General features: G+C 45.9%; 1 protein-coding gene across 6 annotated transcripts in view; it reads left to right on the forward strand.

Moving 5' to 3' along the window:
- The window catches only part of ITSN1 (intersectin 1), a 1,645,471-nt gene that overhangs the window by 1,293,510 nt on the left and 324,365 nt on the right, over positions 1-27,596 (forward strand). For 4 of the 6 annotated variants that reach the window (XM_086935345.1, XM_086935346.1, XM_086935349.1 and 1 more), the window contains 2 exons: positions 18,602-18,723; positions 20,891-20,956. In XM_086935345.1, coding sequence (XP_086791471.1) covers positions 18,602-18,723; positions 20,891-20,956 — 188 coding nt within the window. The remainder of the gene's footprint in view (positions 1-18,601; positions 18,724-20,890; positions 20,957-27,596) is intronic. The other 2 variants (XM_086935347.1, XM_086935348.1) reach the window with 1 other exon arrangement.

The following is a 27,596-nucleotide window of genomic DNA, read 5'->3' on the forward strand; positions in this document are numbered from 1 at the left end:
GCTACTCTTTGGCTAAAACAGAGCCTCCAATGGGGCTACACGCTCATTTTACCAGGGGGACGGCAGCCACTACTGCTTTGGGATGGGGAGTACCCTTGCATGACATCTGTCAGGCGGCTACGTGGGACTCGCTGCACACGTTTACCAAGCACTAGTGCCTGGACAGCCAAGTCCGGAGAGATGGCTTTTTTGGCTGTTCTGTTCTCCACGACTTTCTGGTGTGATCTTGGTTCGCAGACCCACCACCGGGGGTGGCATTGTTGGGGTATCTATTCTAAGGTAAAGGATCTATCACTAACGTGTTTCTTTCAGAAGCACAAGTTTATTTCTCTTCGGTAACGATATATCTGTAAGAAACATTAGTTAGTAATCGATTCCTTACCGCCCCACCTATCCTCCCCGTTCTGCGAACTGATTTCTAGGGTGAATGTCATCCCTTTCAGGGCCCTAGTTTCATTGCACCAGTGGTCAGCTTCTTGCATAGCTCTGCATTCCTGGCACGGAAAGCTGTGTACAGAACTGATGTCAGCGTGAGGGCTGCGTCTAAGTAGCTGCTGCGACATCATCCGGGCGACCATGACGCCAACGACGGATGCGGAGCCGCACAATGCCACATTCCGACACGCAGGGGTACTGCTGACAAAAACATTCCGAATCCAGTCTGACGCCTGGGGGTAATTCTAAGGTAAGGAATCTATCACTAACTAATGTTTCTTACAGATATATTGTTACCGAAGGTAAGTAACTTGTGCATATTGTACATAAAATTGATTGACCCTCTTTCTGCTTCCCTTTCTGACCTGTTGCTTTTTAATTTGATGCCTGCCCAGCAGGTCTCTACCATGGGCACCCTGAAAGGGTATCGTTCAACTTTGTCTTCCTTCCAGAGGCTGGCAGATCAACCCTTCCTATTTAAATCACCCAATGTGCGTAAATTCCTGAAAGACCTTGTACATATGTTCCCACCTACCCCTTTCATTATGCCTTACTGGGACCTTAATGTGGTTGTCACTTTCCTATTGTGCGTGCCTTTAGAGCCCCTGCATAATTGCACCCTTCGGCTGCTCGCAATAAAAACAGCCTTCTAAGTGGCAATTACATCTGCCAGGAAGGTGAGTCTGCTCCAGGCTTTATCGTCAAAGGCTCCCCTTTTAACAAGATTTCCTTACAAGTTGGTGCTTCGCACTAGGGCCTCTTTCCTCCTAAAAGTGGTAACACCATTCCATGTGGGACAATCGGTCACCTTGCCTACTTTCTCTGCTCATCCGCATCCCTCTAAAGAAGATGAGTGACTCTACCGTCTGGACCCAAAAAGAGCATTGTCGTTCTACCATGACTGCACTAAAGAATCCTGGGTGGGCAACCAGCTCTTTGTGGGGTATATTGGAGCGAAGAAGAGTCTGGCAGTGCAGAAGAGGAACATCTCATGATGGGTCGACCTCTGCATCAAGATTTGCTACACTCTGGCAGAGAAGCAGCCTGGTGAAGGCTTAAGGACCCACCATTCCACCAGAGCGAAGGCTGTTACCACTGGGTAGCAAAGTGGAGTCCCAATCCTGGACATCTGTCAAGCGGCATCATGGGCATCCATGCACACATTTACAAAGCATTACTGCCTGGACAATCCAGTCCGCAGGGGCAGCCATTTTGGCTGCTCAGTCCTACAGGATCTTCTAGTCTAAACTAGTCCCTAGTCCCTCCGGGGATGGTATTGCTTAGGTATGTATTTAAAGGTTAGGAATCTGTAGGTAGATGTCTCTATCAAATGACCAAGTTCCTTACCTTCTGTAACAACTTATCTGGTAGACATGAGCAAGCTGCACATTCCTTATCCAACCTGACAAGCTGACGTCAGCATCCCAAGGTGGCACCTATACAGGTGATGTCAGACATAACTTCCGACACAGACACCACGTGGAGCCGGCCAACACCACCTACTGGTGTGCAGGAATATTGTTAGAATAATAATCTTCTGGATCCAGTCTGACGCCTGGGAAATTAAAAGATAAGGAATCTGCAGCTAGATCATGTCTCTATCATATAAGGTGTTATTGAAGGTCAGTAACTTGCTCTGCAAAGCCATTTATATTGGTCTTCTCTCATTTCTTGCAAAAACATAATATGGTGTTAGTTTATTATTGCATCTAGGCGACCCTCCTTTTAAATTCTGTCTTAGCCATGAACTTTCCAACTTAGTATTTTTTGATTATTATAGAACTTCATAGTCTATCAATCATGTGCCCAACTGACCCAGTCATAACCTTCCTGGGGCATTAGCAAGAACAAAACGGTTACTATCTTCATATCTAGTTGGGACCTTTTGTAGTCTTAATTTAATTTGGTGCAACAATCCTTAATTTTTCATTTTTCAGTTGATCATTATATTGGTAAAATACTTTTACTTGCCTAATAAAAATGAGACAAAATCCCTCCGTTTCAAATTCATGCTGTTTAATGGTTTCATGTATGATTTTTATTTCTCTTTCACCTCTGCCTCAACAGGTGTTTTTATAGCCAGACCCAGCACCATAACAGCCTTCTCTGCATACAATATTTGCAACCAAGTGGTATATAGGATTAGCTTTAGTCATTTCTCTACCCTCCTCACCCTTCAGAAAGCCAGTGCGGGCTGAAGACATTTCAGTGAGTGTGGGAATTGTTTTTAAAAGAGCAAGCAGCTTAGATCTATTTATTAAGCACACATTCTTGGTCTTTTTCTCTTTACTAATTATATCAAATAGGAAAGTTTGACCTATTTAATGTGGTGGGAGAAAGCTTTCTCTGCTCACGCAGTAAGACAGATTTCCTTTAAGTGGAATCTGTTGTCATTTAATTATTTCATTATTTAAACTGCTTTTTTAACATTCATTCTTTTTGTAACTATTGTGTACCATTAATATTTTGTTTTCTTAAGAGACCACTGGAGGGCTACTTAGTGGTGATGAGGGTTTCCTATTGTGTATTCAATAGAACACTTCCTTGTTAGTTAGGCAGGTGTGTCTTAGATTTTTTTATACCACTTCCTATTAGATTTATTCAATATATATTTTCTATTACTATTAGCCAGAGACAAATTATAGGTACAAGGAAAATTCCAAAAGACTGATAACTTTTACTAACTAATATTGGTGGAGGAGAAATATACTCAGCACTAGTTGTAAGTATGTGCCTCACAGGTGGGCCTTAGGCCAGACTGCCAAAGGCATTATTTTCTTGACTTGAGTAACTAACCAATAAGTATTTTCCTTTATGGGCCTAATTAGCGATGGCAGACACATATTAGCCTTATGCAATTCAATCAAAATGTCCTTAAAAAAGTTCGATTTTATTGATTCGAATTTACTATAACCAAGGTGAGGAATGCTGTATTTATAGTAAGCTGCTCCCTAGGCATATGTTACAATAGTAAGGTGTCATTGTTAGAATGATAAGCAAGTATTAGTCACTTAGGAATTATAAGTATGTCATTGAATTCTGTATTTAGTTTTGAAGTGGAGCAATATCAGTTGCTGTCCTGACCTCCTGCATGGTGGATGGGATCCTCATATGAATAAATCTTTCAAGAACCTTTATATGAACTACATCTTTTTTTATAAGAATACTTCACTGGCGTAGTTGGCATGATTTGAGGATCTCAACATGAAAGTTTGTTGAGAATATTCCAACTTTGAACTTAATATTATCTTCAACTAAAGGAAAATTAATTATTCTTGATTCCTTATACTCAAAGAAATATTTGACCTAAAACATATTATTCTATTCTATATTGCGAGCTTTTCTGCATGTTTTCAACTTTATTCCTATGAAAATAAATCGATGCAGGCTCATAAGAATAGAAATTAAATGTGGAGGAACAGTGGAATTGAACATGTTGTCAACCATCTTATCATATGGGAGAAGTTAATGGATGTACCGTACCAACTTCATTTTAAACATTGAATTTCTCATATGTGTTGGTTCGTTATATGAGTATTTCATTAAATTAAATTTGGAAAATTGCTGATGGTGAACGAGTTAACTCTCCCACGAATCGCGACAATATTGTAGTTTTGTTACTTTGGATGTCGATTTTGAATGTTATTTACTCTTGAAGAATACATATTTTAAAGGTCAACATAACACGAATTTCAAAACCGCCAAAATTCTTACTGGAGTTCTTGCGAATTTAGTCATCGGCAAGGTTCGTGTTCGTCATCCAGCATCATCCACAAAGGTTTCCTCTATGTCTCTATGGTTGACAGCCGAAATAATCTCGCAACGTCTAGCTGCGTGGCAGCCATCTTAGCCGTTACTTAGCAACGTCCCAGGAGCAACACGTCGTGAACGGAGCCAAAATCTCTGGTTATTGAAACTGCATACATCGCGCATATCTCCTTTGAGGATGCTGAAGCGCACAGCTGTGAGTGGTTTTGTATTACTACATTTGCGCACTGCTGTTTTGGTGAACGCTGTTGCGCTCAGCTATTTATTTCAGTTTATTAAATCTGCGCTCAGCTCTTCAGTGCACACTGATGTGCACAGATAAAATCTCTTATTATTATGAATTGCTCATAGCTCTATAGTGTACGCTGATGCGCACAGCACTTCCTACATGAGTTTTGGGTTTGTTGTAATGTGCACAGCTTATTCGTTTAAAGTTGATGCACACGACCCTTGGTACAACATCTTATGACATTGTGCATATCATTTATTTTATTGATCCTTTTGCATATAGCAATTTGCAAACCTGTAGGTGATTTTATAGAAATTATCAATTTGTCTTCTCTTTATTTTTGCATAAGTATACTATTTATAATACATAATATTTCATGTTTGTTCTCTTGGCATTGATACAAAATGAGAAGTCTTTAAATTCAATGCACCTATAAGTTAATTTCTGATAGATACATCTGCCGTGTGGATTCCTCACCTTGTGAATATCCCCTTTGCGTCAGCAACATTTCGAAATTCTTTTGTAGCCTCGCGCCGATTGGACTCGGACATCATAGAGTCACGGCTTCGCCCGCGACTCCGCTGACATCACCGACGCCTACAATAGGCCCACGCCGGCGTGATGACATCAGTTCCCTTTTTTCCGCGTCGTCGACGCTAACGGTTTTCGGGATACTCTGTAGCTTCAAGTTACTCTGTAGCTTTATTTTTTTGTTGTTTCCAGTTCTCTTGTTACTTTGTTCGTAAAAATGTCGACAAAGAAGACTGGTTTTAAGCCCTGCAGGAAATGTGGAAAAATGATGTCCGTTACGGACCGTCACCAGGACTGCATTTGGTGCTTGAGCTCCGACCACGACGTGGATGGGTGTTCGTCGTGTCAAAAAATGAATCCTAAGGCCCTCCGAGAAAGGGAGTCTAAGCTTCTTGTTGCTAAATTGAAGGCCGATAAAGAAAGAAAATCTTCGAAGTCCCATTCGAAGAAGTCGAGATCGAGGTCGAGGGAGGCGTCGGCTTCGAAAGTCTTCCTCGGATCATGCTTCGAGGTCGCGAAGGAAGCACAAGAAGACATGAGTCTCGACGTCATTCAGGTGATAAGTCTGGCTCGAGGTCGAGATCACCTAAGAAGATAAGATCGAAGGTAATTCCTCCACAAGAGGCTTCGGATCAGGAGGGCGAGGCTTCGCCTTCGGAGTCGCCGGCTCATTCACCGGCTCCGGCACCCGATCCGACTCCGGCTCCGTCTCCGGCCCCGTCTCCGGCCCGGGAAGAGGAGGTTCCTGAAGAGGTTGAGAATTCGACTCCTGTTGTTGAGACAGATTCGAATCTACCTCGAGGTCGGCCTGAGCATCCACCATTTCCAGCTCCAGGTCAGGATCCTTCTGCGTTTCTTAACGCAATGTATGATGTCTTCTCTAAGTCTTGGTACCCCTCTGGAGCGCCTTCGGGTCCTATGGGTCCAATGGCATTTAATTTGGGGGTGCCTCATTCATATGCCCCGGCACCTTTCATGCCGTTTTTGCCGGCTCCGACCCCTCTGTGGCAGTACCAGGCTCCACCGAGGTCGACGCCGATGTCGACGCCGGCTCGTCCGAAGTCGACGACTCCAGCTCCGGCCTCGCCTGCTCCAAGCAAATATTTGGAACATTCTTCTAAGCCTTCGGGTTCGGTCCCGACGTCGGCTCCGGTGCAGTCGGAGTCGATAATGGGTCCGGCTGCACTTCGAGTTAAGCAGAGATCTAGAAGGGAGGCTCAACGTCTGCTAGAAGAACAGAGGTACTGTGAGTCTCATTCTGACTTGGAAGAAGGTGAGCTGGATGAAAATTATTTCGAGGATCTAGCAGAGGCTAGTGGACTTGAGTTTTCTCCAGAGTGGGTCTTGCAATCAGGCCCTGATGCACCGTCAAAGGATGTTCAACCAGATCACGTGGTTATGAGAAAGGCAGCGGGTCTTTTAGGCTTAAAATTGCCTACTGTTGAGTTCAAATCGAATCTGCTTACAGAGGTTCTTCATTCTCCGAGCTCAGCAGTGGAGCCTTTGCTCCCTTTTAATGATGCTTTGACTGATCCCATTATGGAGGTGTGGAAGAAGCCTCTTTCTGCTCCTGCAGTCTCGAAAGGTGTGGCTCGGAGGTATAGAGTGGCTCCTGAGGACCCTGCCTTTTTGTCGACAAACCCTTCACCTGAGAGTTTGGTGATCCAAGCAGCATGTTCCAAGAAGTCAGTGGGTGCTTTTCCCCAAGTGCCTGGTGACAAGGAGGCTAAAAAGCAAGATCAGGTAGCCAAGAAGACTTTCTCTTCCGCTAGTATGGCGTTGAAGTCCACAAATGCCACTTGCCTTATGGGAAGATATATCCATGCTCTTATGGACTCAGTACGTACTTTGATCCCAAAGGTTCCTGAAGACTGTAGAGGTGACTTTGAGGAAGCTTTATCTGACACTCAGGCAGCAGCTCGTCAGGTTATTCAGAGCGGCCTTGATACTGCAGACTCTGTGGCGAGGATTATGGGCACTGCTGTTGCCACAAGGCGTTCTGCATGGTTGAAATCCTCAGATTTTTCAGCTGATGTACAATCTGCTTTGCTTGATCTGCCTTTCGATGGAGAGGGACTCTTTGGCAAAAAGGCGGATTCAGCCTTGGAGAGATTTAAGGACAGCAGGGCAACTGCTAGATCTCTTGGTCTGCAAGTGAGAGGCTCTACGACCAGGAAATTCAGAGGCTTTGGTCGCTCTTCCTTTCGTACATTTAGACAAGGACAGCAGCAGCAACAGCAGCAGCAGTCAAACACCTTCTATAAGTCGTACAGGGGAAGGCAAAGGGTGCGTCCTAGAGGGCGTCAGACCTCTTCCTCCTCCAACCCCCCAGCCACAGAAAAGCAGCCCTAAATCCGCCATCCAGGATCATGTGGGTCCGGTGGGGGATCGGCTTACTCACTTTCTACGGGATTGGGAATCGGTTACATCAGATCTTTGGGTTCTCAATCTCGTAGAAAATGGGTATGCCCTTCCCTTTCGGGAATTCCCTCCCAATTACCCTCCTTGCCAGGGATATTGCTCAGTGGAACATCTACTACTCCTACAGGAGGAAGTTCAAACTCTGTTGAGGAAGGGTGCGATAGAGGTGGTCCCAGAGCAGGAAAAAGGTCAGGGATGCTACTCCCGGTATTTTCTGATTCCCAAGAAGGATGGCAGGCTTCGGCCGATTTTGGATCTTAGGATCTTGAATTTTTATCTAAAACAGGAGAAATTCAAGATGCTCACCCTTGCTCAGGTTCTTCAGGCTCTGCTGGAAGAAGACTGGATGGTGTCGCTCGACTTGCAGGATGCGTACTTTCATATCCCTATCCTCAAGTCGCACAGGAAGTATCTCCGTTTTACGGTGGGTTCGCAGCACTATCAGTTTGCGGTCCATCCGTTTGGGATTACTACTGCGCCTCGAGTCTTCACCAAGGTGATGGCAGTGGTGGCGGCGCATCTCAGAAGGTCGGGGATTCCAGTATTCCCTTATCTAGACGACTGGCTGATCAAAGCGGAGTCGGTCGAGAAAGTGCTCCATCACCTGCAGGAGACAACCCAGTTGTTGTTCAGTTTGGGTTTTTCAATAAATGTGCCCAAATCTCACCTGGTGCCCTCCCAGCGCAATCTGTTCATAGGTGCAGTACTGGACACAACTGTATGTCGTGCATTCCCTCCTCCTCAAAGGATTCGCAACATACAGGATATGGTTCCTTTATTCTACGATGGAGCGGTTGTTCCAGTCTGGAAGGTCCTTCGCCTGCTCGGTCTGATGGCTTCTTGCATTCTGTTGGTCAACCATGCACGCTGGCACATGAGGGCGCTCCAGTGGTGCCTCCGCAGGCAGTGGTATCAGCACAACGGAGATCTCAGGGAGTCAGTGAGGATCTCCAGAGAAGCTGCGGCGAATGTGTCTTGGTGGGGCGTGGAAGGCAACCTGTCTCAGGGGAAGCCTTTTCAGCTACCTCCTCCGGTGGCCACAGTGATTACGGATGCATCCACTCTAGGGTCGGGTGCTCATCTGGGGGACCTGGAGGTCAAAGGTCTTTGGTCTCCAGAGGAAAGGTTGCTTCACATCAACCTTCTGGAATTGCGGGCGATACGTCTGGCGCTCAAGGCCTTCCTCCCTTCCCTTTGCGGTCAGTCGGTTCAAGTCCTGGCGGACAACACGACCGCGATGTGGTACATCAACAAGCAGGGAGGAGTGGGATCGCAGTGTCTCTGCAGAGAGGCTCTCCGTCTCTAGTCCTGGGTTCAGGACCACCAGATTTGTCTGATGGCAAATCTGGCCGGAGTTCTGAACGTTCGTGCAGACGTTCTCAGTCGGCAGTTCTCTGCCGATCACGAGTGGAGGCTTCACCCAGAGCTGGTGCGTCATGTCTTTCGGACGTGTGGGACTCCTCGGGTGGACCTGTTCGCTACTTGCGAGAATGCTCACTGCCCGTCATTCTGCAGTCTCCAGTATCCGATGCAGGGAGCCTTGGGGGACGCGTTTCAGTTGAGTTGGGGAGGTCAACTCCTTTACGCGTTTCCTCCCATACCCTTGATTCCTCGGGTTCTGAGGAAGATTCGCCAAGACCAGGCCCAAGTCATATTGATCGCCCCGGACTGGCCAAGAAGGGTGTGGTATACAGATCTACTCCACCTCTCCTCTCACCCGCCGCTCCGTCTCCCTCTCAGGACAGACCTCTTCTCTCAGATGGAGGGGCAGGTTCTACACCCCCACCTCCAGACATTGCACCTTCATGCCTGGAGATTGAACGGGGCAACCTGATTTCCTTATCCCTCACACCTGACGTGGTGGATGTCATCTTGTCAGCCAGGCGTGACTCCACTAAATCTGTCTATTCGTATAGATAGTCTAAATTTGTCAATTGGTGTGGTGGGTATTCTATTGACCCTTTGAGAGCCCGTTTGTCTGACGTTCTCCGGTTTGCTCTTTCTCTGGCACAGCAGGGTCTTGCTGTTGCTACGGTTAAGGGTTATCTTTCGGCACTGTCGGCTTTTCTTTGTTTGCCTGACCAGCCGTTTCTTTTTAAGTCTCCAGTTGTTTTAAGGTTTTTGAAGGGTCTCACGAATATGTTCCCTCCTACTCCTTTTATTGTGCCTCAGTGGGACTTAAATCTTGTCTTGACTTTTCTGATGGGTGCTCCCTTTAAGCCTCTACCTTAAAGGTCAAAAGCCTCATAGGACATTTATGAAGTCTTCCTCGTTGCAATAACCTCGGCAAGGAGGGTAAGTGAGCTTCAAGCTCTTAGTTCCAAGCCCCCTTTCTTGACCATTCATGCTGATCGGATGGTTCTTAGGACCAGGGCTGCTTTTCTCCCTAAGGTGGTGACTCCTTTCCACCTTGGTCAATCTATTACCCTCCCTACCTTTTATCCTCCCCCACATCCTTCCAAGGAGGAGGAGAGGTTGCACCGTCTGGACCCCAAGAGGGCGGTGTCTTTTTATTTGGACAGAACTAAGGACTGTCGATTGGATGATCAGCTCTTCATTGGCTTTGCTGGCTGCAAGAAAGGAAGAGCGGTCCATAAAAGGACTTTGTCGAGATGGATCGTCCTCTGCATAAAGATCTGCTACTCTTTGGCCGGTAAGGAACCTCCAGAGGGTATAAGGGCTCATTCTACAAGGGCCAAGTCATCTACCTCTGCATTGGCTAGAGGTGTTCCTGTGGAGGACATTTGTAGGGCGGCAACTTGGTCCTCCCTCCACACGCTCGCAAAGCACTACTGCTTGGACACTGAGGTGAGGAGGGACGGCCACTTTGCGCGCTCTGTCCTTCGGGATTTCCTGGTTTCGAAGAGTGGACACCCTCCTCCGGGAGTGTGGGACTGCTGTGGGACTCTATTCACAAGGTGAGGAATCCACACGGCAGATGTATCTATCAGAAGAACAAGTTACTTACCTTCGGTAACGCTTTTTCTGGTAGATACTATATCTGCCTATGGATTCCTCACTGACCCACCCGCCTCCCCGTTGTCCACTCTTCTTTACCAGAGTTGCTGTATTGCATTGTATAATGTATTGTTAAGGAGTTGTTTTGTTTGCATTTGCTTCACACTGTGTGTGCTTTTCTCCTTGATTATTGTATATTATGTATACTATGTATATTTCTGCTTACATTGGTCCGTCCGTGTGCCTCGATGGCACGGAAAAAAGGGCGGAACTGATGTCATCACGCCGGCCTGGGCCTATTGTAGGCGTCGGTGACGTCAGCGGAGTCGCGGGCCAAGCCGTGACTCTATGATGTCCGAGTCCACGTCGGCGCGAGGCTACAAAAGAATTTCCGAATGTTGCTGACGCAAAGGGGATATTCACAAGGTGAGGAATCCACAGGCAGATATAGTATCGACCAGAAAAAGCGTTACCGAAGGTAAGTAACTTGTTCTTTAACAATTTGTTTAGATCTCATAGTACAACCTCTTCTTTTTTGATAATTACATTATGCAGAACGTCACTGCAGCACCTTTCTTTCTTACTTCCCCAGGAACTCCACCTATTCAGTGGAAGAAGTGGAAAGTTGTATTTGAGAGGTATGCTAGAGTGTGTGGTCTGTTCCTAAGCGCCAAAAGAAAATCTACGTTACTCTTGCATTGTTTAGGTTTAGAGGGTCAAGATGTCTTCGACCATTTGCCTGAATTGACCTCTGAAGAAGCCAAGTATCTTTAATGATTATGAAATGTATAAATAAAAAGGGGGCGTAGCTAGCTAGCCATGATGGCGGTCGGCTGCCGTTAGAGCTCCGGAGCCACCCGGGGACTTTATCCTGTTGCTGGGCGTCTACGGGAGCCAAGACTCGAACCAAGGGAATGGTGCTGATGCCCCTGTACAGGTCCGAATCACACTTGCTGGACTCGCGAAGGCAGAGCAATGACGAAAACAGATCGGGGCCTGCCGCGGCGTCCCAGGTGAGGAGGCCGGGCGCTGGAGTGTGGGCGGAGGCCGGAGTGGCTGAGACCTGCAACACCGGAAATTGCTGAGCGGCGCCTTTGGCGAGCGATTGCCCCGGCGCTCCTCCTGTCCTGAAGTGCAGAGGAGTAACGCTATGCCCGTGAGGATATTGAGCCGAGACTGGGAATAACGGGACACGAGGCGGAAGAGGATTGTGACGGCGCCAGACTGGATTGCGGGGCCGGGCCTACCTGCGGTGACTGTTCTCCACCCGTGTGCGGCCGGGCTCTGAAGGCAGCCGAGGGGCCGGGCACAGATCGCCGCGGAGGACTTAGGTGGAGGCGCATCCTGAACGGGGTAAGTGCGGTGTGTACCCCCCTCGTCCCCCTGTGCGTGACAGACGACTGAAAATTTCCAGCGCAGCCGGAGTGAGCAAAGGACGGATGGCTGAGGATATTCCCCCGGTCTGATTGATGCCTGGACCCAGGGGTTGACAGGAAAGAGCCGCGACTACCAGGGACCCTGCCTGAAGCGGGGCTAGCGGAAAGATGGTCAGCCGCGGATCAGAGTGATGCTGCGTGGCCCTCATAGCTCCCAACTTCGACTGGTGGGTGATACATGTGGTGCGGTATGCTGCAGTGGCTTGACATGGAAGGCCAGGTCACGGCGATATTGAACTGAAGTGGAAACAGGAAGTAACATCTCACCAACGTGTGATGTGGATTGTGGGCCTGGAGACGGCCGGCTGGTCTGAGTGGCGACCTTTCCCCACCGATTCCCCCTGGTGGCTGTGGACATTTTGTTTTTTTGGGCTCTGAAGTCTGAAGTTCGGAGAGGGCTTGGGCTACAGTGTGGAGTGGTGGACGAGACACCAGTGACATCGACCTAGGAGTCTGCGGAACCCCTGGAAGGTGGAACCCCTTTACGCTTCCCCTTTCATTCCTGCTGTGCTTCGACTCTTCCTTTTGTGTTTGGTTCACTTTGTTGCTTGACACCCTATCATTGGCATGGCGCCTTCGGTGGTGCCAGAAGACTTGCGCCCTGGTGGGTGCTCTCTCTGAGACGGAACTTTACTTGAATAAGCGCCTACTATCAGGTGTTGGACGGTGTTTGCCCCCTTGGCACCATGGTTCGGAAAGGGGCAAGAGGGACGGAGGGTCAAGGGGATTCTGAGGCGACACGCGCTGCGGTGGGCGCTGGGGACGGACGGGCCCCACCTGGAGCCACAGAGACTGCTCTCGTCGGGGAACAACCGGGAGACAAACTAGATTTGATTCTGAAGGAAATCAGAGAGTCCAGATCGGCGATGGAACAACACATGGGGGCTCTTACTACTAACCTGTCCATCCTGAAAGCAGACCACATTAAGCTGGTAGATAAGGTGAAGGACCAGAGCCTTGTTCTTGCAGATCTTACACAGTCGGTGGCGGACCACTCTTCCTCTATACAACAACTTCAGCAGCAGGTCACCTCATTGATGGACCGGGTGGAGGACGCGGAGGAGAGGGACCAACGCAATAATATACACGCCATAGGCCTGCCGGAACGCTGTGAGTGGTCACATGCAGTGGACCTCATGGAAAAATGGTTCCGGGATCATGTAGCCGCTGAGGGATTGTCACCGTACTTCTGTGTAGAGCGGGCACATAGGATTCTGACTGGCCGGCCCGGACAGGGCCGACCGCCCCGTCCGCTGATAGTGAAGATCCTCAATTACCAGGATAGAGACGTCCTGCTGCAGAAAGCCCGAGAGAAGTCCCTTATACATTATGAAAATCATAGTGTCCTTGTACCCGGATTATACGACAATGTTCCAAAAACAACGCTCTTCATATCAAGCGGTGAAGAAGAAGCTCCAGAAGGCCCAGCTAAAGTATGCACTCCTCTTTCCCGATCGGCTGAAGATCATCCACGAGAGGAAAACACACTTTTTTGAAAGTCCCTCAGATGTTGAGGAATGGCTGGAGGTGATGTGCATAGGGAGGAACCAGGGCTCGACTCAGGAGCGATCCGGCCAAAGCTCGAGAGGGGACTCGGGACGAGAGGACGGAGGATCCCCAGGGTCCAGCAGGAGAGCGGGCCGTTCCGGCCCGTCGCGGGAGCAGCAGAAAAAGGACCAACTTGGAGCGCTGGCGACGGCTGGCATCTTCTGTGAGGATACAGAGAAAATCGCGACGGATACTGAAGATCGCACGGTCCATTCCGACTCTGATCTCAGCCCAATCCTGTTTCCCACTATCACACCTCGCGCTGCTGATGACATACTGGACAATTGAAGATAACGGCGCACTAGCTTGGTGGAGATACACAAAGTTGTGACTCATGGTATCCTTTATGAAGTGATATCTGGCTATTGTTTTAACTACCCTTTCTGGTTTCTAGGTTTCCAATGCACTGGAGACTGGTGTTCTGGAATGGGATACTGAGTGGGACACCTTTAGATTCTATCCCTTAAGTCTGGGCGTAGATGGTGATTCTGGGTGGGGCCCTGCCTCGAACCGACTGCCTGCTCTTTCAGAGGACATATCCCCGTTCCCTTGCCGCTAGTTTATGCTAAATTCTTGTCCCCGGGATGGTATGCTGTTGAGCCAGCGGGGATTGGCATGGACGGTGAAATGACTATACTAGTGCTTGGCCATCCACCCATTGGCGTATGCACCAACATCTGGATCTATCTGTTTGATGTTTTAATGTTGGGCCCAGCATTGTTTTCAGGCTGTGCCACGTTTATGTTTTCAGATTTGGTTTCAGGGTACGGGGTCTCCTGGTCGCTTTCCGTAAGAGGTACTACAAAGGGGCTACAGGCACTCCTTCACTTGATAGATGATGATCATGGCTGAGATTGCAGGATCATACGAATTTCTTACCTGGAATGTGCGTGGACTGGGGGCGATCCAAAAACGCCATTGGATCCACTCATTTCTCCTCAGACACCACACACAGATTGCATTCCTTCAAGAGCCCATCTCACAGAAGCAGAATCACAGAAATTGAGGAAGAAATGGAGGGGCACTGTTTATTCCACGACTTACTCGACCTTTTCTAGGGGAGCAACTATATGGGTCCGACATGGGACGCCTTTTATGGAGATTTAGAGCAGGGTAGACGATCAGGTCCGATATATTTTGGTGAAGGGTACATTGGACGGGACATTGATAGTACTAGGAAATATAAATGCCCTGAATTATGACCAGGACAGGTTTTTACACAAAGTAGGTTTAGCACTGTCGGATTGGGTCGGTATCCCCTGGGTACTAGGTGGGGACTGGAATGCGGTATTGGATTTGGGTCTGGACAGGTCACACCCCCCCCTCTTCAAGCCGTTGGGGCGACCAAGTTGACCGACCTGTTTGCTTCTTGGGCGGTGGGTTGGAGGTTTTCTGATACATGGCGAGGATTATATCCTACTCACAAGGAATACTCTTTTTATTCCCCCTTACACAATTTACAAACTAGAATTGACCGGTTTCTGTGCTCAAGATCGATAGTCACTAAAGTGGAGAAATCGGAATACCTGGCTAAAACATTCTCTGATCATAGGCCCTTGACACTCACACTCCTCTAGGGTAGGGTGCCGGCCCCGGTACCTACCTGGAGATTTAGCCCACTTCTTCTGCAGGATGCCCCATTCCGGACATCATTGTCTGCTGCTCTCACTGATTATTTTAGGGAAAACTGGAACACTGCCACTTCGAACCTGGTCGTATGGGACGCCATGTAGGTGGTGATTAGAGGGGCGGCGATAGGGCAATTGGTGGGGGCCAGGCAGGAGATTCACTTTGCCACCTCAGTTCCGATCCAGCTACATGCAAATCAGTCTAGACCCTGTGCCTTATGGGAACAGTCTAGCCCGAACTGCCAAGCCAGGTCTTCCCTGAACTGGAAACAAGCATCCTGGGACCGGTCCTAGGTTGTTTGTTTCCAGTCCAGGGAGGACCTGGCCTGGCATTTCGGGCTGGACTGTTCCCATTGGGCGCAGAATCAAGACTGATTCGCATATGGCTGGGTCCAAACTGGAGTGGCATGGTGAGCAAAAATACGATGGATTTAGTCTTAGATCTCTGTACTGGGTTGAATGTATGACATTGTTCTGCATTCTGTCCATCAATTGTTTTTTTGCACTTTGTAAAAGTGCCATTTCTATAATAGTATTGTTAAATCCATTTTTACATTTAAGAGGACTTATCATTACCATTCCAATGATATTAAACATGACACAGCTACTCCTTTCTAATCCAGAATTGCAGCTTAAAAGTGAACTAGGGTATTCCCAGTGTAGGCCTCTCAGTAATGAAAAACGAATTCGGATGTTTGTTACTATCAGGACATGCAAAATGTACCAATACATGTCCTACATTTTACTTACTCCGCATCCTGCCCTATTGGCTATCTAGGGCCTACCTTGGGGTTGTTTATGTGTAATAAAAGGGGAGATTAAGGCAAAGGGTTTTTAATGCCATGTCGAAGTGGCAGTAAACTGCACAAACAAGCCCAGTAGTGGCAGGCCTGCAACCGGTTTGAAAGGCTGTGGGGGGCACAATGAGTGCTTCTGGTCCACTAGTAGCATTTAACCTACAGGCCCTGGGTATATGGTATACCATTTTACAAGTAAACTGATCAGCAGTGGTAAAGTGCTCAGAGTCCTAAGGCCAACAAAAAGATACAGCAAAAAGAGAAGGTAAACAAGCAAAAAGCTTGGGGAAAGACCACCGTAAGGATGACAGGTCTAACAGTCTGAGGGTCCAGTTTTTTTTCGGGTGCCAGCCTTTGAAGTGGCAGAAACGTATAACCTCCCACACACACACACACATACATACACCTGGTTTTGGGAATTTCCTTCCTTCCTTGCCAGGCTCCACAAGGTCTAGGGTGATAAAAGACAGGTGTGAAGTTTTCAGAGTGTGCTAGAGGCAGCTTCTTTGAAATGCAAGTGAGGCAGGAAACAGCTCTGTCCCTCCCATCCTGCAAGATGGCCCATCCTACCAACACCTAGTTTTCCTTTGTCTCATTGTCTGTGAGGCACACACAAAGACCAAATGCCACTATGCACAGTCGTGTGATCCAGGACACAGGCACCAAATGGTTAGTACACAGAAATATCAACCTTACTGTTGTAGAGGATTTAAAATTACAGGTCTTTTAACACCATACATGACATTTCTAACTGTTTTCAATCAAAAGGTGGTACTTTTGAAATGTAATGGGGTAATCCAGTGTTATCATTTGGGGTTAGGTAGGCCTCGCAGCAGTGAAAACCTAATTTGGAAGATTTCACTACAAGGAAATATAAAACTAAAAGGTACATGCCCAACTTTTTAAATGCACTGTGTCCTGCTCTTTGGGCTGTTTAGGGCCTTCCCCAGGGGTGACTTTGTAGGTGTTAAAAAGGGAGGTTTAGGCCTGGTCAAATTAGCAGTTTAAAACTGCGCACAGGCTGTAATGGTAGATCTGAGATGTTTTAAAGGGCTAGTTAAGTGGTTGGCACAAAACCTACCTGCAGGCCCACTAGTAGCATTTAATGTGCAGGTCCTGGGCACATGTGCTACCACTTTAGTAGAGACTTATAAGTAAATTAAATGTGCCACTTTGGTGTCAACCAATTTTACAGCGATTTAAGGAGCGAGTCCAAGCACTTTAGCACTGGTTAGCAGTGGTAAAATGCACACACTCATAAAGCCAACACAAATGAATTTTAGTAACCGAAGGGGAATAGGCAAAAAAGTCTGGCGGAAGACCACACAAAAGACTGTCGGGTTTAACACACCACAAACGAGAGCCACTGGCAACAAAAGTCTCCTTCACGTCTGCGAGAACCTGCTTCCTCAGGAACACTAGCTATTACAAAGGGTCTGAGCTCCGGACCCTATGACACTCTGGCACCTCCAGCATAATTCGGCTCAATCCAGGGTTCATGCGGCCAACACAGTGAGCCAGGGGCGTTATAATGGACCAATTCTCCTGCATTTCTATATTCCAGTGCTACGATACAGTGTCTCTGACCTGCGATGTTTGCTGTGCTTGCAGTGTGAGGATCGGCACAAGCATGGTGTCGTAGCATAGATGATGTGAAGTGAAGTTGGAGGGATCTCGGTTTCTACACCTTGTCGGGCCTATCACCAGAGCATGCTCAGTAGCTACTGAAATGGAATTGAGGTGGAATTGCTATTGCTGTATATAGACATTAAAAAATAGTTCTGAAAGATGAACAAAATGCACTTGTAATCTTCTCTCTGTATATTACAATACAATACAATGGCACCCTAAAGAACAGATTAGCATGATAGCCAGATGACCTAAGCATTAAACAAGTGGGTCTTCAGGCCTTTTCTAAACCTCTTTTCTGAGAAAGCAAAGCAAAGAAAGGATGGAAGCAAATTCAAAGTATTGCCATCAAAAAGGACAAGGATCTTCCGCCGAACCCTCTGGACCCTCAGGATGTGCAGGAGCTTCAGGGAATTTGACCTGAGGGATCTACTCTGACTGTAGGACCGGAGTTTACATCTCCGATATAGAGGTCCCTTGTTCTCCCTTGCTTTATAAGTGAAGATTAGAACCTTGAACTTGTTACAGGAGATAATCGGGAGCCAGTACAGCTGGTGGAGATGAGCAGACACTGATTGACATATCGGGACCATAAGAACGAGGCACGCAGCTGCATTTTGGATGATCTGCAATTGTTGCAGAAGGTAAGCAGGCAAACCCAGGTAGAGACTGTTGTCGTAGTCCAAGGTAGAGGTGACTAGAGCATGAAGAATGGTCTTACCAGATGCCACAGGAACCAAGTATATCATACTTATCAGTGACTTCATCATAGCAAAGCAGCTAGCAGAGGCAGCTTTGACCTGTAGTTCAACCTTTATCAGCATTCACCTTTACACATCCATTCGGGAAAGTATGTGCTCCTAATGTAAGCCGCAGAGATGTAGAACTCAGTAGTGTAGGTTGTACTTTGACTAGGTGAATCATGTGTGGTTTAATCATTTTATTGATATTTTCATACATAAGTTTAACTTACGTCTAGGAAATGTTTTGAATAGACTGTAAACACATGGTGCTTATTAACACAAGGGTGCGTAGGCCAACGTCTGTCGCAAGCACAGCGGTAGTGCTGCGCACGTCCGTTGGCCGACGTGGCCCCGTCCGTGCAATAGAATGCCCGCACCGATGCGTATTTTGCGCCACGGTTAACGGGTTAAAGGTTTAAGTCGGTGTCTTGTATTTATATTAGTGTATTGAATTGTTCCCTATTTTGCATCTTTTCAGAAATAGCTCAAGTTATCGCATCATATACAGCAACGGGCCCGGAACAATTAACATTGGCTCCTGGTCAATTGATTCTCATCCGAAAGAAAAATCCTGGTGGATGGTGGGAAGGAGAGCTACAGGTGGGTTGTCTTTTGTTCATTTTTCGGTGTTTTCCCAAATTAACGTTTGTTGGTTTCATACTTGTGCAATTCATTATGGGTACACCAAACCCCAATATTCTTTACACCCCTTACTTGGGTGTTCTCTGTAACAAAAGCGTATAGTCAAGAGGTATTTAATATTTTTACACTCATCTAATGTCTCCCATATGTGGCATAAAGGTGGGAAGGATGCTTTCTGTACATTATTGTTTAAAATAAATTCAAAAACCTCTAAGAGATCTCAAATCCCTTTTTAGGTCATGCTAACTGGTTTTAAATCTCTCTGCTTGGCCAAAATCTTGTGATTTTCAGTAAATAACTTCGTCCTTGTTCCTCAACTTGTGAAAACATAAAATGTGTAAATATATGCAGTGTAAACATCAACCTATGCAGTATGCTATTGCAAAGAAGCGATTAAGTTAGGCACCCAAGCTGTACAAGCAAACTAAATAAATGAGACGCTTCAGTTTCACCGACCTTCTCCATCACATCAAGATTTCTGTAATTTGGTTTTAGAAGGACACACAAACATACTCCTGTCATAATAAAATATTTTCTTTAGACCTCTTGGTTCCTCGTTTGTGCTAGATCAGGTGTAGAAAATACCAATATGAAAGAATTAGAGATATTTGAAAGTAAACTTACAGGAGCAAAATCCAGAGACAAGAAATGGGTAAGACTTCCTTCTCTCTGTTCCTTTAATAAATAATTGTGCATTGCGACTGCTTTTAATATCCATTAAGTATCTATTGCAAGAGCTGACTAGTTGATATCGCATCTGAATATTTAAAGGATGAGGCAAAAAACAAAAAAAAAATCATCCATTGGATCCCACTTGATTACGTGTGGCATACCCTTCTTCTACTTAATGGTTGACCTTCTTCAATCTTCTTCCACTTTACTTTCATCAGCCACTGATTGCTCTGGTGACCTTGAAAGCATCACTTTAATCTGTTTGTGCTCATAGAGCTGAAGAACAATATTAGGTTTAAATATATCAGCCAAGTACGCCATAATATGTGTATTTGTAAAGCAGACCTTGGGAGATCGTGGCGCTAAATAACAAATATTTTTTGTTACTGAACTCAGTGGTACTCATTTCATCTACCTCAAAAGGATGAAAAGCACAGTGGACCACTAGTGATTTGATCTTGTAGCCATGTGGTCAAACAGAGACTTATGGAGTGTTTGCATTAGTCCACTGAACCACTAGAAGTGCCATGACTTTAAAGAATTTGAGAAACAAGTCAAACATCAGTATATTCTTTGGATCACCTCCTTAAATCTGTCATGGTTCGCAGATGGGTAACACTTGCCTATTATCAAATGCAACTATTTGACACTAAACATATAGCTAAAATACTTTCAGGCCTGCTAGAATTGGAAACTCTAACAGTAGCAGCGGAAGAACTAACTAAACTCATTATCATAACCAGATAAGAGTATCAAACCTTTATGCCTTGTATCTGTGCTTTTATTCTTCATATAATATTTAAAGACAGAAGAAAGATAACCATCAGTTGTCACAACTCCCATGATTTTGCAGGGTCGTACAGTATTGAAGCTAACGTTGACTTGTCTCTAAATCATTTTTTTATTTTTATTAAACCGTGTTGAGAAAGGCAAATGCGTTTTAGGTTGAGAGTTCGAAACCTGTTGTATAAACTTTGTAGGCTTCCATCCCGCCGATTGATTTTTTTATTTGTTACCTGGATTTTCCTTTCAAAATGCTTTCTTGCTAGTGGCGAATCCTTCCTATTTGTCCCTCCCTTCTGTCTTTTGTTTCATCCCGCAGAGCACCAACCATGTACTGTATCTTTACACTTTGGTTCTTTGTGTTCGTTTTGTGGGACTATTATTTTCTTTGTTTCCTGCTCATGTTACTGTTTGCCTGTCTGCCTGCAACATTCATCCATCCCACCTCCTCCCATGCCTCTTTATGACTGCCCCCACCTACCCCTGTGTCACTGTTTGTTTATACCATTTATGTGCGTTAATCACATGAAGGGTTTCTAGCGATTTCTTCTTGTTCCCATCTCCTTTGCAGTGTGCACTCTGCATGCCTGCCCTCCACCCTCCCACCCACCATTTGCCCCCAACACCCATCGCTGCTTGCAAATGCATTACCGTCTGTTCTTTATTTCAGGAACGGCGATTGCCAGCCTCGCTCCCAGAGTTAAGCGCACACAAAACCAACTCCGATCTTGATAAGGTAGTAGGAGTGGACACACAGAGAATGTAGTTTGCTACATTCTGTCTCGCTTTGCATGGTTTTGGCACTCACAAATTTAATATGGTAACTGGACAACAGCTTGTGAGCTAGGCTTCAGAATTAAAATCGTTTAAATCCTGCTTTTTTTTCTTTTTCTGTTTGTTTGTTTCTGGCACCATGTAAACATCTTTGTCCTTAGTTAATGTGTAAGTCCTCTAAAGGGTAGCCCAAGTTAATTAGGGTGCACAACAGATAATGAGAATAACTGAGCTAATTCCACCTGACTTCATCACCTGTTTCCAGAAGTGCCTATAAAATGGTTTAATCACGTGTCATGAGAAGATGTGTCGTAGTTGCCAGAGCTGCTGACATTGGATCCCAGGAACCAGGTTAAAATCCTGACGTCAACTCTACATTCTTTGATTCTGGGCAAATCACTTACTCTCCCCCTGCTCAAAAAAAACGAGTCCTTGTGTAAAGTAACTGTTGCTCATGTGAGGTGGTCCAATACCTTTAGGTCGAGTTATTGCTATATAAGCTGTAAAATAAATAATAAAAGTCATGACAGACAACCTGGCCCTCAGAACTGACCTGTTATTGACGGAGCCCGCAGCTATTTTTAGAGTGTGGACTCTGCCCTCCTTAGTCTAGGAGCAAGGATGACAGAGAGGTGTTTGTGGTGTCACATTGTGCCCCACTTTGCGTTTGCTTGCATTTTCTTTCCAGTGCATGGCATCACCTACACTTGTAAGGTGATCTCCCGGGTGTTTTTATTCCATTCTGCTGACAGCTTCCTCGTTTTCCACTGCAGCTTCCTCTTTATCTGTGCGTACGCCAGAATAGGAATTTATCTTTGGCTCTCTTAACAGCACCCATTAACCTTTACAGAGGCACACATTACGATGTTGGTTGGAGTTGCCTCTGACTGTCACCGTTTTAGTGAGTGAACCGCCTGACCATACGTCGACGTTTCCTAACGCCTAATTACAATGCAACCGAACATAGTGCAGTCGAAACCTCCATTTCTCTGTGGGAGCTTGTGCGGCGGTTGGAAACAGCCCGCAGCACAAGCTCCCATTGAGAATTTAGTGAACATCCCTGCCCAACGGTGCCTGCCACACGGTAGAGGGATGTTCAAGTGGACCCCATAAGTTACCCCCAGGCCCAAATGCGGAGACCGATCAGGGAAGGGGGCCCTGCTAGGGATCCCAATGTCGCTTTCCGAACAGCCTTTCCATGCCAGAAAGGTAGACGCGGAATGGTTATCTGAACCAGACATCATAATCCCGACGGTGGAAACGCTGTCCTTAAGGGATTGTTAGTTTCTGACTGAAAGAGCACATTTTTACTGTAAACCAGTTAAAGAAATAATTATCAAGTTCCACACATTTAGTTAAAAAATTGTGTTATTCAGCCAATTTGACAATTTTATTAATAAACTGCATGATTACTTAAAATCTTTACAGTATAAAAAAGAAAGAAAAAAAAGAGAGAAAAAAAAAAGAATAAAAAGCTTTGAGCGTCCCGACTCCCCCACTCTCATGACCCATCCAAACATAAAGGTGAGAGTGACTGTAAGTTAAAATACTAACATATTAGTCCTGATTAGCTGTCCAAAACAGGGTTCTTTTAAAAAGAGTGATACATAGGTTGAACAAGTGTTTCCCAGCTAATAAAAGGGGGCACATGAAAGTTCTGTAGAGTCAATTCATGTACCAAGGGCTGTTGACGAAAGATGGATTCTTCGTGGATCTTTATACCAGCCCAGGTTAGATAACTGGGGCAGAAGGCTTCCGGTTACTTTGCTGACAATGCCGTTAAGTGGGAGTCGAGTGCCATTTTTACCTGGTGTATAAATTTCCCAACTCTGGCTATCAAACAGGTCGTGGAGACTGAGAGGCACCAGTCCGAGGCCTCTCTACAAGTTCTATTGGCCGTATTCCGTAACATCGGAAGCAGCAAGCGATGGCGGTCATTGGCCAGCTTTGGGCAGCAGCACAGCAAGTGTAGCCAGGATTCCCTGCGGTAATTGCATAGACGACAGGCCAAGGTGCCATCCGTACGGGCCCATTTGGGGTTGAAGTCCGTGATCCTGAGGGCCAAAAGTCGAAAGTACAAAATTTTCTTTCTCGCATGAGCGGATACTGGATCTTGCAGGTAAGGTTGAGGTTTACCTGGAATATATGATTTGTCCAGGGCCTGAGTTAGTGGATTTTGCCGAAGAGATGCAAGGTCAAGTCCAAAGGAGATGGTCCGGACTTGGCGCTTAACAGCTTGGGCCCAGGCTGAGAACGAAATTTCGTGCAGGGGCAAACTCTTTCTTTCGATTTTCAATGCTGCAATAGCTTGTCCTACCTTTAAGTACCAGGGGTAGCCCGCCTCCTCAAAGATTGATCTTAGGGAGTGCTTTAGCGAATGTTCTGGTGCTTTCAGTACTCTAATATAGAGTTTTAAAAGGTCCCCCAATAATACCAGCTCCGGTCGCTTAAGGCCTATTTCTAGCCTTAATCTAGTGTTCCTTGCGTATCTAGGGGCCTGTAGCACCAACTTATAGGCTTTCGCCTGGGCCGCGTTGACCACTTTGTCAAATGCACCAGGGTAGGCTATGTGCCCATAAGCAATGGCAGGGATCAGTTTTGCCCGGAGCACTGTCAACATTGGTTCTGCTGAGGGACTGTCCAAGCGGTGACATAGGCGTCTTAGCGACAGAATGGTTTTGTCAATTTTAGGTTTAAGCTCCTTCAGATGTTTGGCTGCAGAGGCATTCTCGGAGACCCAGGTGCCCAAATAGTTGTAGGATGGGGCAGTGATGATACGGTGCTCCCCCAGAGACCATGAAACTTCTTTTTTGAGGGGGTATTTGCCAAAAATGACAATTTTGGTCTTGCCCACGTTGATCCGTAAGTCATTTGACTTATTGTATAATGCCAAACTGCTATTTCTAAGCTTAGTTATACATTTATATATAGAAATCATGTGTTATTTATGAAAAGGGATACTGATTTCAAGTATGTTCTTTACACGTTTGTGTGTGACTTAATTCCTTCTTTCTGTAAATTGCATATGTTTTCAGAAGGCCACTTCAGATCACAAACCTCATGGGCCATTTCTCATTTTTAAATGAGTCCCAAATAATATTCTTTAATGCCATTTATCACCTCTTGCCAACTTCATTAGCTGTAGATACACATTATGTTAAGAGTATGTAGTCTTAAGTTATATCTGTATTCATCTTTTTAATTTGCACATTAATGGTATATACAGTAGTTCATTAATTCATAATAACAAATATTTGGAAATGTATGGATTGTGTTGCTTTAAATGTATATTCACGTATTTTCTAAAAACATTCCCAGCTGTGCATTCATATAACAAGTTAATGCATGTGTATTTGCAGATTACTTTTACACTTTTGTCATATCCCCTCAGACAACCTTTCGTTTAGGAAAAAAATGCGTTTGGAAGCATGCTATTAGAGTTGTTTAGTGTTAAAAAAAAGTGTAATTGTACAGCTCTTCAATCCCTGGCTGCACAGCGCCCAGGATAATGTGCTGCATGGTTACACGCTTAAAAGTTCCAAAAGGCGAGTCCTATTGACTATGCCAATGCCTATTTGTCTCTCCAGGCTCAACTTTGTTGAATTGCTTTTGCATGCTTTTTTGAATTCCGTAGTAGAATAAACATGTGCAGAGTTGTCATTTTTACTATGCCATTTTCTACATAGAAAATCGTTTTAAATTATTTGTTAGCTATTTTCAATATAATGCTGCAGATAAACATGTTAAGCACTTGTGGGGGGTCGGAGGGGGTTAACTCACCAGTATGCTCCTACTTCTACCAGTCTTCTACCAGTCTTTTCACGCATCTCTTGAGTGAGTTACATAGGTTTGGCAAAGTAACATTGCCAGTGCTGCGCACCTCCCTTACTGGGCTGTAGGGTTCTGTGATCAGCCATTGGCAGTACTTTAAAAAAAAATATTTTGTTATTTTGCGATTAATATGGCCCTATGATACATGGCTTGGTTGTCTTTCTGTTACTTTATATGTTTTAATCTGTGCTTCTTAATTATTTGAATTCTAAAACTTCTGCTTCGTGAACTGGAGCTCACTAGAGCACCAGGTGTAATATCATGAGACCTCATAGGCGGTATGGGCAGAGCCAGACTACCCCACTACTTCTTTTTCTGAATGAGTTTCTGCATACAAGTTTCCTCTCTGTCCTCTGTGTAGAATTTTAAGCCACAAAAGTGAGCAATGCTGTTGAGCTATTTATTTAGTTATTTTCCTGCAAAACTTCTCAACTTAACATGCCCATTGTTTCATAATGAGGAAAAGTATTTTTCGATCAACAATCATTCTTACCAGGACTCCATTGGTTTTTAACATTGCCATCTCGTGGCAAACACCTTCACAGGACACACCTGGTCGTTTTTCTTTTGTACAAGGAAAATTCTATCAGCACAACAAAAATCCATTTTTGTAGGCCTGCATTTCGGCCCAGGAACTGTCACCCGCCCACCCCCCTGTTCTCTGCAGTTCATCAGAAAGCCACATGGCCCTCACCCCAAGTTAATGACTCATCTTTCCTCTCCTGCTCCCAGCCTGATAACACACCCTTGACATCTTGATCAGGTTATCTGGACAATAGTCTGACTGCTCTCTCCTAATCGGGGTGGGTAAACAATGACTTGAAAGACCCGGCTTTGATCAGGCAGTTGAACAATCACCTGAAAGAAATAGCCCTGATCAAAGCAGAGTGGAGAATGCTCTGTGTACCAAGCCTTGACCAGGCCACCAACTACAAACACCACATGGGTCCAGCTAATCAACGACAAACACTGCCCTGAGTGAATAATGGACTAACAGCCAAATGAATGTACTAAGAAACATATCAAAGGCATGTAAGCTACCGAGTGAAGTAGCAGGCTCCTTTGCACTGTCGTTTGACTCGCTTGGGACTCTGTTCCATAGCCAGGGCTATTGAAATAAATCTGGGTTCCTCCTGCAGACGAAGGCTCCTGTGTCACCTTTTTATTAAGTATGCAAGGTATGGAAGACTAGGGCGGTTCCCACGTCTCCGAGACCCCGTGAGTGGATTATCGCGGTTCTTCAATAACATGCAGTGTTTTAGAGTGAGTACTGGTCTTTTGTGTTCCATGGATATCATCAGTAGATGACTTGCCGTCCAGACTGGATTAATAAAATTGAGATCGAATTTGTCTACTAATAGGAGTTGAGGCTTTTCTCATCTGCTTCTAAGAGTTTTACTGTGGATTAAGTCAATGGGAGCATCAAGGTGGAGAGTCAGTCTCCTACAGTAATGACATGCCCAACACAGACAGTCTGAAAAGTGACATGGTCAAAACCAGTAAGCGTTGGTCGTCGTGTGAACCGGTGATCAGTGCTTCTGGGCTACTTCTGGTGTTGAATTCTCATCGTCTTTACAGAATCAGTCCTGTTTAACACTGACACCATAGTATTGTTTGCCTTGGGTACGCATGACCTTGCTGACTTATGTGAGTGGAGTAGAAGGAGCTTTACTGTATTCATCTCATCATCAGTTTGGCACGACTGCAGAGACTCAGTCATGCTGCACACAAATTGATTTTTATACCACTATCTCTCATTGGATATTCTGCACAGCATGCCTCATCCAGTTTTACAGTAGATGTTATAAAGCCTACATAGATCACCCCATAAGAGGAGAGAAGTTTTCAACTAGGAGGGTTCTTGGTTAATAGTTAACAATGAAGGTGCTGATGTATTTCTTAAGATTAAACTACAATGATAAAAAAGGTGTTCGAGGCATGTGGGCTGCTGAATTCATATCTGTACATAGATCGCTGCCTAGTGTTGGGTCCGGATGATTGCACATTGTTGTCCTGGAAGAGTCTTCGAAGTATCACGAGATAGATGACTCCTCCCCTGGACTACAGTGCGCATGGGCATCGACTCCATCCTCAGATAGTTTTTTTCCGCCATTGGGTTCGGATGTCTTTAATTCCCTCTTGTCGGAATCGATAGAAAACTTTCTTGAGACCAAAAGGTCTTTAGTCTATACGTCGGTATTGTCTTGCGTTCGGCATTAATTCTTCTAGTTCGGCCCTGAGCCGGATTCTCTACTCCCGCGTGCTCTCGGCGCGGAAGGCCCAGTCGACGCTCCTGACCTATCGACCGTCCATCATGGACCGAAGTCCATTCAAGAGATGTCCGGTCTGTTACTCGAAGTACCCCCACATCGACGTCCACCCGGTGTGCAACAAGTGTCTGTCGCCGGACCACGATGAGGACAAGTGTATGGCTTGTTCCCGCTTCAGGTCTAAGAAGACGCTTAAGCTTCGACGAGCTGCGCGCCTGGAGGCCCAGCAATCTGCTCCGGCGCGTGTGGACATCTTGGATGCAGGGGATGTCGAGGATGAATCTATCCAGGACGTTTCTGAATCAAACCCCGCGTCGGACGTCGAAGATGACTACGACGCGGATGCTGAGATGTTCTAGGGCGAAGAAGTCGTCGACGAGGTAGGAGACGACGACGGGGCCCTCGGGGCCATTGAGGATAGCTCGGATGAGGAGCTTCCTCAAACTGACTCTGGGGCCGTGCCGATTTATAAGGCCCAGGTCGAGGGATCGCCTTCGGGCC

The sequence above is a fragment of the Lissotriton vulgaris genome, chromosome 8 (assembly GCF_964263255.1).
Source record: "Lissotriton vulgaris chromosome 8, aLisVul1.2, whole genome shotgun sequence".
Lineage (NCBI taxonomy): Eukaryota > Metazoa > Chordata > Amphibia > Caudata > Salamandridae > Lissotriton > Lissotriton vulgaris.